At 40.1% G+C, this 14,706-nt stretch overlaps 1 protein-coding gene across 1 annotated transcript in view; it reads right to left on the reverse strand.

Moving 5' to 3' along the window:
* Window positions 1-804: 804 nt before the first annotated feature.
* ldlrad4b (low density lipoprotein receptor class A domain containing 4b) overlaps window positions 805-14,706 on the reverse strand; it is a 46,702-nt gene continuing 32,800 nt past the window's right edge. Inside the window, exon 4 of the mRNA XM_015000461.2 lies at window positions 805-9,570. Coding sequence (XP_014855947.1) covers window positions 8,968-9,570 — 603 coding nt within the window. The 3' untranslated portion in view covers window positions 805-8,967. The remainder of the gene's footprint in view (window positions 9,571-14,706) is intronic.

Here is a 14,706-nt window from a genome sequence, read left to right on the forward strand (position 1 = left end):
ATCGTATTTTCAAATTCTGACAATATGGACAGTTTTAAACATTAACTGGAATTTATAATGTTATGACAATTCAAAATTATAAAGAAAAACATTTATTAAAATTATTTATTTTAATAAGTGAATTAAGATGAATTTATTTTAATGAATTTATTAAAAACATTTTTATTTTAATATTTATTTTTAGAATCATCATCATTAACATTATAAATTTCAAATTAATGTCTAAAACTGTCGCTTTAATGTGATAAATGCCCATCATAGCTAATTTAGTAATTAGTCATTAAGTGTAGACTCAAAAAATGCTGTTTGCTGAGCAGATTTTAAGCCAAAAACTATTCAAAAAATATATACATTGAAGATAAAAACCTTTTAGTCTGTAAATGTGTTCTACCCAGAACTCCTCAAATAGCAAATTTAGCCTCACCTGGTTGAAATTCTGAAAGTCTCTTATTAAGCACTGTTTGCAATGTCATTATTAGTCCATAAAATAAACACATGGACTTGTATTTTGTATGAGTTTTTTGTTAACATGTCTTCAGTTCTGTCTGCACAACAAACTGCCTTTTGGGAATAATAAAGATCACTTCAGGACTTTCCTGTGATGCCAAAACCCAACCACGAAATTTACGTTAGAGACTAAATTTTGAATCTAATCACTGAAGCCTGTCAGGAACGCCAGGCCCATAAGCTAACTCCTAATGCTTTATTTATTTTTCAACAAGTCACAAGCCTTGGCCCTGGGAGCAGAGCAGGAAGCAGCAGCAGCCATGTTTCTGTGAACAGACAGGAGGCCCAGCAGGAGGATCACTTTTAAAGTTTTATTTGTTACGCTGCAGTCTGACTACAGCATAAGTACAAGCATAAAATCTTTGACTACAACAGCACTTAGAGCGACATTTTTTGACTTTTTTTTCTGCTTTTCTGTAAAAGTATTGCAATAACAGACCTTAGGCCTAAAACCTATTACATCACAATTGCTTAAATAAAGAGGCAAAAATACACAACAATTTTACCTCTGTGTTACATATATATAGATATTTATATATATATATATAGATATATGGTTACTAAGCATGACCATATAAATATATATCTATATACATGTATATATATAAATATATATATTTCAGCACAGAGGGCGTGGGAGGGGCACAAGAAGGATTCATTTTTGTAAATAAAGCAAACTGATGTTACAAAACCCATAATGGAAGCAGTCCTATGGTAAATGTCAGGACAAACTGTTGAGACGTTATTACTGGAGGTGGAACGATACGGACAGCTGCTGCTTGTCAGCACTGGAGTACAGACTGCTGAGAGGAGGGAAGAGGAAGTGTCAGTCTTTTCTCTTCCAGGAAACAAAACATCCAAACAGGAGAGCAGAGGCAACTTTATCCCCAAATCAAAACAACACAAGTGCCACTTATTTGGTGCTGTGAAGAAAAAGAAGAAGAAAAAAAATGGCGCATAGCTATGTACATCATCTATAGATAAGAATGAACATGCTCTGCAGTTATTGTACAGTGGAGTTCTTTTTAGTACATATTAGAAGTAAATGGCTGCAGGTTAAACATGACGCCCATTATACATTGTGCCACATATACCGCTGTTATGTAGAAAATAAGCGACTAAATAATAGAGTAAAAGTAACTGATAGTTTTTAACCCGGAGCTTGTTTCCTGCTGCTGGTGCAACCTCGTGAAGCTAACTTCCTCTGGCGCTTCGCATTGCTGTCGTCCTGACGACGAGTCTCCTGCCGACAGGAAGTAAAGCTCCAGTCATACTGCAATGTTCCTAACTGCTGCCGTCACAGAGGCTGATGAGCCTGGCTCATTCGTGGGCACGCCTGGCAAGGATGTCCAAAAATAAAAATAAAAGATCAAAACTTCAAATACATCCAGTTTAGCTGCAGCAGTGAAAATTATGAACTTGAGAACATTTATTCAGTGGGGGATTTCATATTTTTTATTTGTTTTTGCAGAACCTCTACTGCCTCAGTCTACTGAGGGTCCTTCTGTAAATACACCTGCGTTTTTCCACCACTCTAACAACAGAGTGCTAGTGCATCCTTAAAAAGCCTTAAATTTGTGTGTCTAAAAATGAAGGCCTTAAAATACCTTAAATTAGTTTAAAAAAGTAAGTTGGCCTTAAACATGTTAATCACAGGTCTTAAATTTGATCTTGGCAGGACTATTTAATTGTAAGTTCTATGTATTTTTTTTTTCTTGAGACACACCGACATCTTGATTGTGTTCTGTGACTCTATGCTAACATATCCTTTCTAGCTAGCAAGAAAGCTTTTTGGCGTCCATCACGGGCCAGTGCGAATTTATCGCCAGTTTTCTGGACAACATTCGTACATTTCTTTGGAGATATAGTTCTTAAATTCCATTCATAATGGTCTTTTTAGAAAAGTCTTAAATCTCTTCTAGGACTAAGGACCCATTTTTAGATAACAGTTCAACAGATTTTTAATCAGAAAAAGGATTTTCTTGTATATTAAAAACTTTATGTTTTTGCAGGCTAATGAGGTTTCTCAGGAAGAAAAACAAGTCCACAGCATCACAGATCCTCTGCCAAACCTAACAGAAGGTCTTTTCCTACATCCAACCTTCTTATCCCACATGGTTCCTCCAGCCATGCTGGACAGCAACAGGATCTGTTACTTCTTATTTCTTCCCCAGAGTAACAGAATATCATGGATTACTAATTCTAAATTCTTTGATATTCTAATCAACTTTAAAAAAAAGTGTACACTTAAAAAATTAACTATTGCTTTACTTGCATTTTTCCCACTGAATAAATGCTCTAAAATACAAAGGTTGCATTTGTTCATGTTTACTGAGCTGCTGGAAGTAAATCTGGATTTAGTTCAAACATTTGCACATATTCTTAATGTCCAATAGAGTCATCTGTGATACTAAAAGATCATTTTGATAGAACATTCCATCTGTTCGTCGGTCGGGATGAACCCGACACCTGGTGTCCGGGTTCTGAGTGACGGCTGGCGCTGCGACAGAGGAAACCCATCAACCAGCTACTGAAGCTCAGCTCAGCCATATCATAACAGACTATTATTAATAAGAAAATATCAGAAGTTGTAAATTTGTGTTGCAACCATATATTCTGAGCATACTTTGAAAAACATGTTTTCTTATGAAAAAAAAAGACAAAGCACATTTTTAACTGTAGGCATTTACAAATTCGATGTTGCCCTCTTAAAATTTTTATATTGTCTATACAGTATATTACATTATTCACAACATCTTTTTTGTGGTTTCTACCCATTGGGTAGGATATGTGCATAATATATTCAAGTTATATACAGCACCTTACAAACAAACATAAAGAAAGACAGACTACTGAAAAAAGCACCGTTGGAAGTGAGGCACAACGAAGGTGGGAGCTTTTTGAGTGCAAGTGGGTTCCTATGTCTGCTCCACAGTCCCGTTACAGTGCTGCTCAGAATACCTTTGGGTGCTTTCAGGTGGGAACTGGGGGGTGGAGGGGGCAAGAGCTCGATTGATATCTGGACTTTTTGAGATGAAATTTGGGATCAGATTCAGTTCAGAAAGCTTTTGATTGCCCAGAAATAGATTACTCTGGAAGGACATTGAACACCTCAGCTGTACTCCGCCAGACCGGAGACGGCGCCTGCCTGGATTCCGAGAAGCAGTGTGACAGAGGCGTGGTCTGCTCAAACATGAATATTAGGCACCGTATTTACTCATATATTAGTAACATGCAAACCTCCTTGTAGAAAACATAAAATTTATCTTATTTATCCTCCATTTACAAGCTTATGACTGCGCAGTACGAACAAGCTAAAAAAAAGAAAAAAAGGAGGGCAGGAAGGAGGAGAAAAGAAGAAAACCATAGAAGAGATTTGAGTGTGAAGCAGCTCCCTGCAGCTAAAGACCAAAAGTACCAGGAGTCCCAGGTACCTGTGGGGTTCACTGCAGCTTTCTCTCCTAAGCTTAGGATGAGTGGAGGAGGACAGGATGGACAAGACAGGGGAAGGTTGGCTGAGGGACGGGTGTGAGAAGCAGCAGTAGCAAAGACAGTGGTAGCAGCAACAGCAATAGCAGCAGCGATGTAGTAGCACACACACACACACACACACACACACACACACACACACACACACACACACACACACACACACACACACACACACACACACACACACAAGCAGAAAGACGCAAGCCGGATATCTGCATACATACATTCAAACTCACTGAAGTAGAAGGGATTCAGGCGCTTTAGCCCAAAGTGAGCCAAACGTCCCTCTTTGTGACGTCAGAACTGAAAATCTAGCTTTAGCTTAACCTTCCTGCGGTCTTAAGAGACGGGGCCATTCGAACCCCACAAGCTTTTCGCACTTTTACAAGTTTTTTTTTTTCTGGGTGTGGTTTTGGGAACCGACGGTCTGACAGCTTCTCCACTGTCCAACCGTGTCATCTGCCGCGGTCCTCCTGAGCATCGTGCTAAGACCACGGGAGGGTTAAAAAACACAATGTGGAGGAACAAGTGGACTTCCAGGCACATTTTCTGTTTTAGTTTGATATTTCTAATTCACTCTCACTGCATCTGTACTGCTCAAGTCGCACTAAACTGTAAAGAGGCTGCATCAAGAGGCAGCAGCCCCTGGCTGAACTCCAGGGAAGTTAAGGCGTCACTGCACCTGGAAATGTGTATGTTCCATCTCTACCCAACACAAATCAATGGTGAGGGTTAAACAGTGTCAAAATTCATTTAGCCATATCCATATTCTCCGACCCGTCCAACAGATCTCAAGCACAAAGTTCTAGTTGGTAAAAAAAAAAAGAAGTCAACATCAAACATTTTGAAAACCTTCATCATACTCGGTTTACCTGCCCTCTTTTTCAGTTGTGGAAGTAGATGCATTATAACTATCAATATCATCAGCTCTTCAGCTTTGTGGCCTTCAGGTGCATCCAATATTGCAGTGACACTGTTTTGAAGTGCTTCACTAACAGGGGCCATTCAAAGACCCCAAGACACAGCTAGGTTCAAAATTATTTAAGATTTTGATAGATTTACACTTAAAATATTTTCAGTTAATGAAAGTGTTTCTTCGGTAACACTTTATTTGAAGGGGGTTGAATAAGACTGACATGACACTGTCATAAACATGACATAACACCTGTCATGAACATGAATAAGCCTTCATGAATATTTATGACTGTTGTCATAAAGTGTCATTTGGTAAATGATGACACTTTTAATACAAAGTTGACATTATTCAAAATGTCTTTGTTATGACATCTTGACATTAACCAAGAAATCATTACTGATATAAATTTGTTATAAAAGTATTATTGATTGTACTTTAAAAATTAGGTAACTTTATGTAATTAAAGGTAAAGTTTAAACAGTAATGATTTCTTGGTTAATGTCAAGTTGTCATAACAAAGACATTTTGAATAATGTCAACTTTGTATTAAAAGTGTCATAATTTACCGAATGACGCTTTATGACAACAGTCATAAATATTCATGAAGGCTTATTGATGTTCATGACAGGTGTTATGTCATGTTTATGACAGTGTCATGGCAGTCTTATTCAACCCCCTTCAAATAAAGTGTTACCGTTTCTTCTAACTGGAAGTAATACTATTAACTGGTCAATAACACCAGATGAGAAATTCTAAGATGATTTGATTGTGGTAATGCCAACAGAGATTTTTACGAGTGATTCAAAACAGCTGAGTTGAGGGGCACACATTGTCTTGATGTGTTCTGTTTAATCTTTTTGTCTGAGCCATTTAAACTCAGTTTTTTGGCCCTCTCCCCTTCTTGGTTGAATGAAAACAACTAAGTTTGCCAGCAGCATGAATCACTCACTTGTAGGAATGGAAAACAATAAAATGCGATGTCAAGATAAAAGTAGCCTAATCTGTCAGAAAAGAAGAAACACTGTAATGCACACCATATAGCCCAATCTGCATACATTATTTTACATAGGGATGTATCAAAAGTGACACCAAAAATGTATAGAATAATACTGATGTTCCACAATGTTCCCTACTGTTAGATAGAAACATGTATGCAAAGAGAAGCAAGAATAGCTCATTTGTCATTTCCACCAGTAGTAACATCAGGCTGTTGATAACGTGACTTGTGTGATGTGAAAAAAACTACTTCTATTACAGTTTTGCAAAATACATATATTCTGATACGGTTGAAAAACCACCTCATCCTAGCGCTAAAACTTTTTATTGAAAAACCTGAGTTTTTTCAGAATTAGTGTTTCCATTATGAGAATTTATTTACATAATTTCAATTTGCGCATTTTTTATGGTCAATGGAAACGCAGCTTGTGTGATACTAGATTGAGCAAATTAGATAAATATGACGTGATCTGAGAACTGGTATTTGATCTCGTGAGTCATGTCTTCTCTGTCGCTGCAAATCTGAATTTATTTCCACCAGATCTGAGTGGGTTGGAATGGTCAGAAAGTAAATTTGTCATGAGATTTGTTGACATCTTGCCGGAGCTTGAAACTGAATCTGAAGCTAACTTTGTGAATGTTACTGGAACCTGTTGCGTCTCTTTGGCTACTGACCCTCGACCATTCCTGGGTTTTTAAGAAGTGCTTTTCTGAATTCAAACAGGAGAAAACAAACAAACATGTAGTTAAATGTTAAAAACTCCCAAGCAGTCAGATCAGAAATCACTCAGCTGTACGCACATGCACACATACCATACCCATGCAGGAGCTTTAAGTGCTTTTCAGTGTTGCCTAGGGTCTGAGCAACGAACACGCTGACACACTCGTACTGCAAGGAGGAGACTGCATCAGCATGCTGCCAAACGACGACTCCACTCCAGTCTCAGCTTTAAAGGGCTTGGCTGACTCTGCATCATCTTTGCACACAAATGGCAGGATGGGCGATGAGCAGTTTATCTTTGCAGGGCGGGAGTGGAGGGGGAAGAAGGTGCACTGAAATGTGCTGAAGTGAGATAGAGCAAGCGCAACAGCAGAGATTGAAGGCAACAATGAGGTGAAAAAAAGGCTAGATTTTCTAGTTTATCAAAAAGGACCCTCTGGTAGCCCTTTGACTTCAACCACAGTCAGTTTTTTTTTTGTGGAATCCTTATTTAAGCGATCTTTACTTGATCTTTTTGTTGTGTATGTGTGGGTCGTTGCTGATGTGAAGACGGAGCGTTGAGCCTTCTATTGGTTGGCAGAACTGCGGGAGGGTTCTGAGATCCGTGTGGCAGAATGCACTGAGTGGGTCGACAAAGAAAAGGGTCAGGTGCTCAGAGAACAGGACAGGTTTGGAGAGAAGAACCTCTTTTGACCAAGACGCCAACTGAAACCTAACACACGATGTTACCCATGGAGTTGAAACACAATTTTAAAAGGGCGGTATTATGCGTTTTTCAGTGCCATTTTATAGCACAATCCAGTAACTATGTTACCTTCAGTTCTTATAAAATTGTTGTACATAGCAAATATGATTTAAAAGAAATTTGACTTTTTTAACTTAACACCTTGAAATTGGGCCTTTGTCTCTTTAAAAACTCCTACCCTTTCTGAAACTCCACCTTCAGGAAGTCATCACAACATGGCTCATCTATTAACCCTTTAACAAAGTTTTTACCAATAATGAACTCAGGAAATATGCAGTTCTACAAAATGTTTGCTAACTGCTGATGGCTAGTCTGAAGGAGCTGAGTTGGGGAATCGGCTGCTCTGTGAGGTGGAACCTCTGAAACTGGGGAGAGCTTTGTCCTTGAAGGCAGAGGTAGGTCCACCCTGGAAATTTGCCTAGCTTAATGGTTGCCATGGAGATTAAAGAATTTCTTAAACATACATGAAAGAATCAAGGCAACAATCCAGGTATGGTTTTGGTGAGGGAATAACATTACAGCATGATGTAAAGCTCGATTATACATAATACGGCCCCTTTAAGCTTGGCTTAAATCGTTAGTCAGTTCAATGTCTGATTTTAAGAAGCATCACTGCTTGGTCACAAGACAGATTTCTCTCCCTGATTAGGAAGCAGACGTAAAGCAGTACACGGTTATTCTCTTACTAAGTTTCAGTGTGCCTGTTGTGTGAACAGATGTTTTAGGCTGGGTTCAAGGATTTCTTGCGCTTTTCAGAAAAGGATGGAGATAAGCTTATACTTGTTAGTTTTTGTTCAATTTTTTTCTCGTTTTTTTCAGTTTGTTTTTCTTTTTTGACAACTTTGGAGCGAGTCTTCAGTCAGTCATTCAGTCAGTCCATCTTTGAAAAGAAAACCTTGATTAAAAAAAAACAAAAAAAACAAAACAACAAAAAGCAAAGAGTAACCCTGCAACAAAAATAAAATGAAAACACAAACATCAGCATCACATGACATCATGTCCCTCCTCTCTTACGACAAAAGAGATAGTGCAACTTTTAGGGAACTTTTCTTTTTGTTGTGTTGTGAATGTTAGAAGATGTTATTTGCCCTCTTTGCTTTGCTTCCTCGTGAACCTTGGCACTAAGATTTGGGTTTGTGAGTCTTTAGTTTTGTTTTTTGTTGTGTTCTCTGTATGTCCTGGGTTCTCAGTTCTCGCGTTGTGCACAGATCCCGGTCCGAAAAGCAAATCAAAAAGACAAAAGAAAAAAGGAACTTTCTCCTCAATCCCCATGGTAGAGATTTCATAGAATGAAAAAAACCCAAAGGCTGTGCTAGCTAGAGTTTTTCTCTCTCTCTCCAAGAGAAGGAGGAAATAAAAATTCCCCAGCGGTGCCGGCTGGATAGAAAGTGAAATGAAATCAACTCTGGGTTTCTCCTTCCTTGTTTTGCTGTAGCTCGGGTCGAGATTTGTTTGTGCGTGGGAGTGTGGAGAGAGGACATGAGAGCGACAGAGCGATACAGAGGCCGATACTTCCATGTCAGCCGTAAACATAGGAGACGGTGCTGAGACCGGGGTGCTTGGCCCCCGCCTGCCCCACTCCCCCTTTCCTCACACCAGGTCCTCTGGTTGGCCATCCTTGGCCTTGGCAGGTACTATTGTGCTTTCTGATTGGCCCTGCTGCTGGATCGTCCTGCTCCCCAGTCCCCCCGGATCCCCCGGTCTCCCTATTCTCTGGTTATTGCTGTGCTGGTGTAAAAAGAACGTGGAGCCTGGGAAATGGCCCATCACCTCACTGTATGCCGGCGGGGGCCCCTCCATGCGCCCGTGGCTGCAGGAGTTGGCCACGCTGATGCCAGAGTTACTGCTGGGCGGCCTTGGGCCCCCTCCTCCCAGGCCTCCCCCACCTCCCCCGGCCCCGACCAGGCCGCCGCCGTTCCCTATGTCAATCAAGTCACTGTCGTAGATGGTCCGGTTGGGGGGCGCCCTCACCGACTCCCGGTTCAGCTCCATTTGCTGCTCAGGGTCGCGGAGCTGCAGCGTGCAGGGCCCCTGGTACGGCGGGGGCTCCTCGCCATCTGACAACGATATGGTGGGCGGCAGGTCGATCTGGTGCTGCATGTAGGGGTAGGTGGGCTGGAAGCGGCTGAAGCGGTCGCGCTGCATGAAGGAGGGAGCGGTGAAGCGATCCCTGGCCTGGGGAGCGTATAATACCTGGATCAGAGAGAAACACACAAGGAAAACAAAGCTTTAAGAGGAGGAGGGACACCGATAACATAAAAACAAACAAAAAACATACAAAGAAATTAACTCAAATGTCTGAGTTTTACTCATTCAGAACCTCTAAAACAAGAATCTATAAATGGCCAAAGGAACTTTTGTTTGTTTAGACATGTTGCAACGTGACATCACAAACCAAAGTTCCCAGCCTCCAGCAGGATATGCTTGCTGACCATGAATACCATTGGTTAAAAAAAAAAAAAAAAAAAAAGTAGAAGTAAGTCAGTTATGCAAGCTTGACTAACAATCAGAGAGGTCTAGGCAAAATGAACCTCATCCTGTTGGACTGCTATTCCTACTGTTGGTTGACAACAGAGCAAATGTTCTGTCTTTCTGAATCCTTTCTTCCAGGGCAGCATACTCAACGCTCTATAAATGTCAGGGTCAGATTTGCTTTATGACTGTAAATCAGAAAATTTACAGTCATAAATCAAATCCCAGGCTTTACAATTCGGGGGGAAGCAATACAGCTGACCCCATGCATATTGACGGAGACCCCCTCAACTTTTCTTTGGAATGTGTTATCAAATTATTTGCAGAAAATAAGTTAGTTCACTGATTTATTTGGTAGAGCATATCTGAAATATATGATAGAAAATACAGCTTCGGAAGCAGATAATCCAGGAGCGCCAATCATCTTTTTGACATCCTTTGGCTCTATCCCCAAGCAGAAATAAAGTCTGTGGATGTTAGTTCATGCAGTGGTGTTAAGGGTTTCGTTGTGCGTATAATACACATTTTTGTCAATTTGGAGTTTAAACTATACAGACAGGAAGTTCTGAACAATTTTAGAGGAGGTCTCAAATATTTGTGGATTTTAGCTGTTTGCGGGTGGCTGCGGTCCCTAAGCCCCACAAATTCCGGTGGTCCACTGTATGCAATAAAGTAAGTGTATGTCGCAATGAAGATCTGTGATTAAAAAAAAAAAAAGCACAACTACTACACTAAAAAATGGTAAATACTTTTTTTATTCATTGCAAACAGAGTCCAGACAATGAGAACTCTACTCATCATGAGAATAACATCCAAGGAAATAAATCCATTAGGTCTGTCTCAACATGGTTTAATTCAAAAAGTATCATTTAGTGCTTTGTTATAGAACTTCTTTAAAGTCCCAAAACACTTTTAGCAGCAAAACAACAAACACTGCCAAATATATTACTGACTGAGTTAATGATGCTATTTTATAGCTCAGCCTCTCAAGATCATTTTTTGTCTTATTTTTGTTAACTGCTTAAATACAGATGCAGGCTCAATGGCTTTGATGCAAACGATGGTGGATCATCGTGATGTACCTCCACACAGACCAGTGAGCTACCAGAGTTAGTGGTTACAGATGTTTTAGCTTGATTACAGGAGAGGAAGGAGATCCCTCACTCAAACAGAACAACCATCACAAATTAGTTTATGTGCCAGCTTTTGTTCTTCACTTCAATTAACTCCTCAGACTGGAACGTCATGATCCATGTGTTCATATCTAACATTTCTATCCAGCCCCACTCCCTGCTGCTGCAGCAACTCATTATCAGAGGGAACTTATTTCAATTAGGGACTGTGTCTCTAATCATCAACCCCCACTGACAAAGCGGTCTGGGTGAAGAGAACAATAGGCTTGGAAACAGAAGCTGGGGGAGAGAAGGGGAGAGAGGAACTGGGCAGCTGAAATGGAGAGACTGAAGCACAGAAAGAGTCAATCTGAAAGGATTTAAAAAGAAAGGCTGCTGAGATAAGGATGGAGAGAAAGGCGAAGGGAATAAAAAGAGCCATGGAGAGGGCCAGACAGGAAAAAAAAAAAAAAAAAAAACAGAAGAGAGAAAGTGGAGACGGAAAGATAGAAAGACAGAGAGGGGGAGAAAGGTGTAGAGCTGATGGAGGGAGCAGAGCGCAGCGGAGCAGGGCAGCTCTCAGACGGCTGTCTAGACAGTGTCAGGGGAGGTGTTGCTGATTAATGACGCACCAGAATCCACTGGCCCCCCCACCCCCTCCTCAGCCCAAACTGCCACACACACACACACACGCGCACACACACACACACACACACACACACACACACACACACACACACACACACACACACACACACACACACACACACACACACACACACACACACACACACAGAGATTCAGACAGCATCCCTGCATCTACCAGCCACCCACACTCACTGGCTGTGTCTCCCTCTGTGTTTGTCTTTTCCTCTCCAGCTGCTTCAGCACCAACACTGTTTCCACCTACCGTCACTCTCTTCCTCTTCAGCCGCTGGTTTCTCTCAAACCCCACTTCCTGTCACTTCCCATTCTCATTTCTTGTGTTTTTCCTCTAAGGTTCTCACTGAGGGAGAGCTGCAGCTTTAGATCCGATGTGTATGTGGAAGCACATTAGAAGCATTTTAACTCATCGCTCCAATGACACTATGCGTCACGTGTTTCTCTTTTTACCTCTCCAACTCCCTCTTCTCACCTGGACTCAAACTCTTTCACCAGGCAAACAATCATTAAGCTAACCAGTCATGGCAAGTATGCTGGCATTAGTTTACATATCTGTACCCATGATTCCTTGAGAACATGCCAGCTTTGATCATATCTGATGTACGGTGCCAGGCTTGCCCGGTGCGGCATATGAGCTCCATTCCTGGACGATCAAATATTTACAAGCAGCCAGAATGCAAATGTCAGGCTCCTTGTACCTCAACTGTATTCCTGTGAGCGTTGAACATTTACAGAAGGCCGCGTGCCAAGAAAAGTCGGCAAGGAAACAAAATAAAGAGCTGAGAGCAGATACTGAGAAGATTTGCTGAACAAAAGCATTCTGATTAGATAACAGACCCACTGGAGCGGTTTCAGATTTGCTTTTAAGTATACTACATTGGGCACCTGGTATTTGCGGAGGTTGGGGACCACAGCCACCTGCCAAAAGTCTAAAATCCGTTGATACTTGAGAATCCCTCTAAAAATTCTCATAATTTCATGTTTTAATAGTTCACACAACAAATATTCCTGAGTATGCTTTAATACATATGTTGGAAATCATCTTAATCTTACAGCAGAGCCAACAACTACAGTCTTCCTTAATTCATTCTTGGGGTTTCAGCCAATAAGCACCAAGGAAACTAAACAAGTCCTTGATTGGCTGCTTTGTGAACATGTCTGAATTGCAGTGTTGCTGCAAAATGAAATGCAGAAATTTGGGAAAATGTGAATGGGTCAGTTTGTGTCAATTTTCATGGAAATTAGTCTTTAAATAATTCATTTTTACTAGTATTGATTATATCAAGATATTGATTATTTGAAAAAAGAAAACAAAAAAAACATGAATATGGAAAAAAAACGGATTTTGGACTGTAACGACTGTTCTGATTGGATGAAGACAGACAGGCAGGGTGATGTAGACGTGTAAGATCAATATGACGAATATTTCATTTTGGTCAAAATATGACTTGGTGAATTATGTTGTGAGGCTGACGATATAAGGTGTCGGAACGAACGGATTACTTTTTTCCACTTTGATGATGAGAATAAGTTAACTGGCCCAGGGAAGCTGGTGGGCAGACGGTGAGACTCAAACATCTTATGTTTGTTTTCTACTTTCAGTTCCAGTCATCTTGCATGTAATTGTCACTATAGCTCTTTAAAACACTTGCACCCTCAGGGGGTATAAATAAATTTAAATCTTAACATTTTGGGCAAAACCTTTATGCGGAATAGTTTTTGAAAGATTAAAGCCTCTTTTAGCGGATAAAAAAAAAAAAAAAAAAAAATTTAAAGGCACATGGAGCCTTTGTTTACAGAGCGAGCGAGGTCACGTGGCAGCTGGACCCACCAGTGGGTCCGTCGGGTTCTAGGGGTTAAAGAGTATATATAGTACTATATGTATATATGTAAACAATATATGTACATTGTTTCAGTACTATATGTACTCAAACAATAACTCAGAGTTATTGTTTGAGTACATCTTTCAAACTGAGTCATTCATCTGCCGTTAATCAGCTGAGAGACATTACTCTTAGGTGTGGTGGCCGACACAGTTCCAGAATTAAACAGGGAGTCAGAGCTCTGAGAATATTGAGCGTGAACATCAGCACTTCAGTGTCGGTGTTAATCGCTGAATGTACTTTGAAGCGATTAAGTTCAAGGCATAAATAAAAACACTCAACCTTGCAGTTGTTGTTGTTGTAATGCTCGACATTTACAGGTTCCATTGGAGTACATCTAGAGCACATTTCTTCATACATCTACTGCGTGTGTCTACCTTGAAGTTGCAAACAGATTCCCTGGTAGTGAGATTAAAGCATTTAAAAGGAACCATTTGATCAGACATGTTAATGTTTGGCTGTTTCACAGCAGTTTTATTCTAAAGCACAACCAACTAGGGGTGGGGGACAAAATCTGTTTTTTGATCAATCCAAATGCTTACCTGAACGATCCTGACTGGGTTAACAAAGACCAAAACTCGGTTGTCATTAATATTAGTACCAAAAACTAATTTTGAGGAACGCCCAAATAAACGCACAAGTCTAACAGTAGAGGGAGAAATATCTTTTGCCAAAGACAAAAGAGATAATCTGACATCACTCCATTTTTGTTTAGCCTTTGTAATGAATGAAGTGCTCAATGTCTTCTTCAGATGTTTCTGTTGTTTTCTTCAGTGGTTCATGGTGCAGCGCCCCCAATGGCGAGGGGGAGTGTGTATGCAGTATGTATGTGGGGCCATTATGTCAATAATTGATACATAATTGTGTCATGGAACATAATCCATATGGAACAATGAAGTGTCTGAAGATTATTGATTTTCTTCCAAGTAGAGGTGATCTGTTTGCTTGTTGTCTTTTTTCTCCTTATTTTGTATGTTGTGCTTTTGATTTTGGAAAAAGAGAAAAAGTCTACATATATACATGCATTACAACTTTTGTTTTATTCTGACATTTTTGCAAGATTTAAAAAACAAAAAACATAAAAATAGCCATTGCAATTATTTGACCTTCCATGCATTCCCCAAACTAACCTGGCAAATACAGAGCTGAAATGAGTTTTCCTCAAAACGTTATGACAAGAAACATGTTAAAATTATTTC

This window comes from Poecilia mexicana, unplaced genomic scaffold (assembly GCF_051168715.1).
Source record: "Poecilia mexicana isolate PSO_F unplaced genomic scaffold, ASM5116871v1 scaffold_6, whole genome shotgun sequence".
NCBI lineage: Eukaryota > Metazoa > Chordata > Actinopteri > Cyprinodontiformes > Poeciliidae > Poecilia > Poecilia mexicana.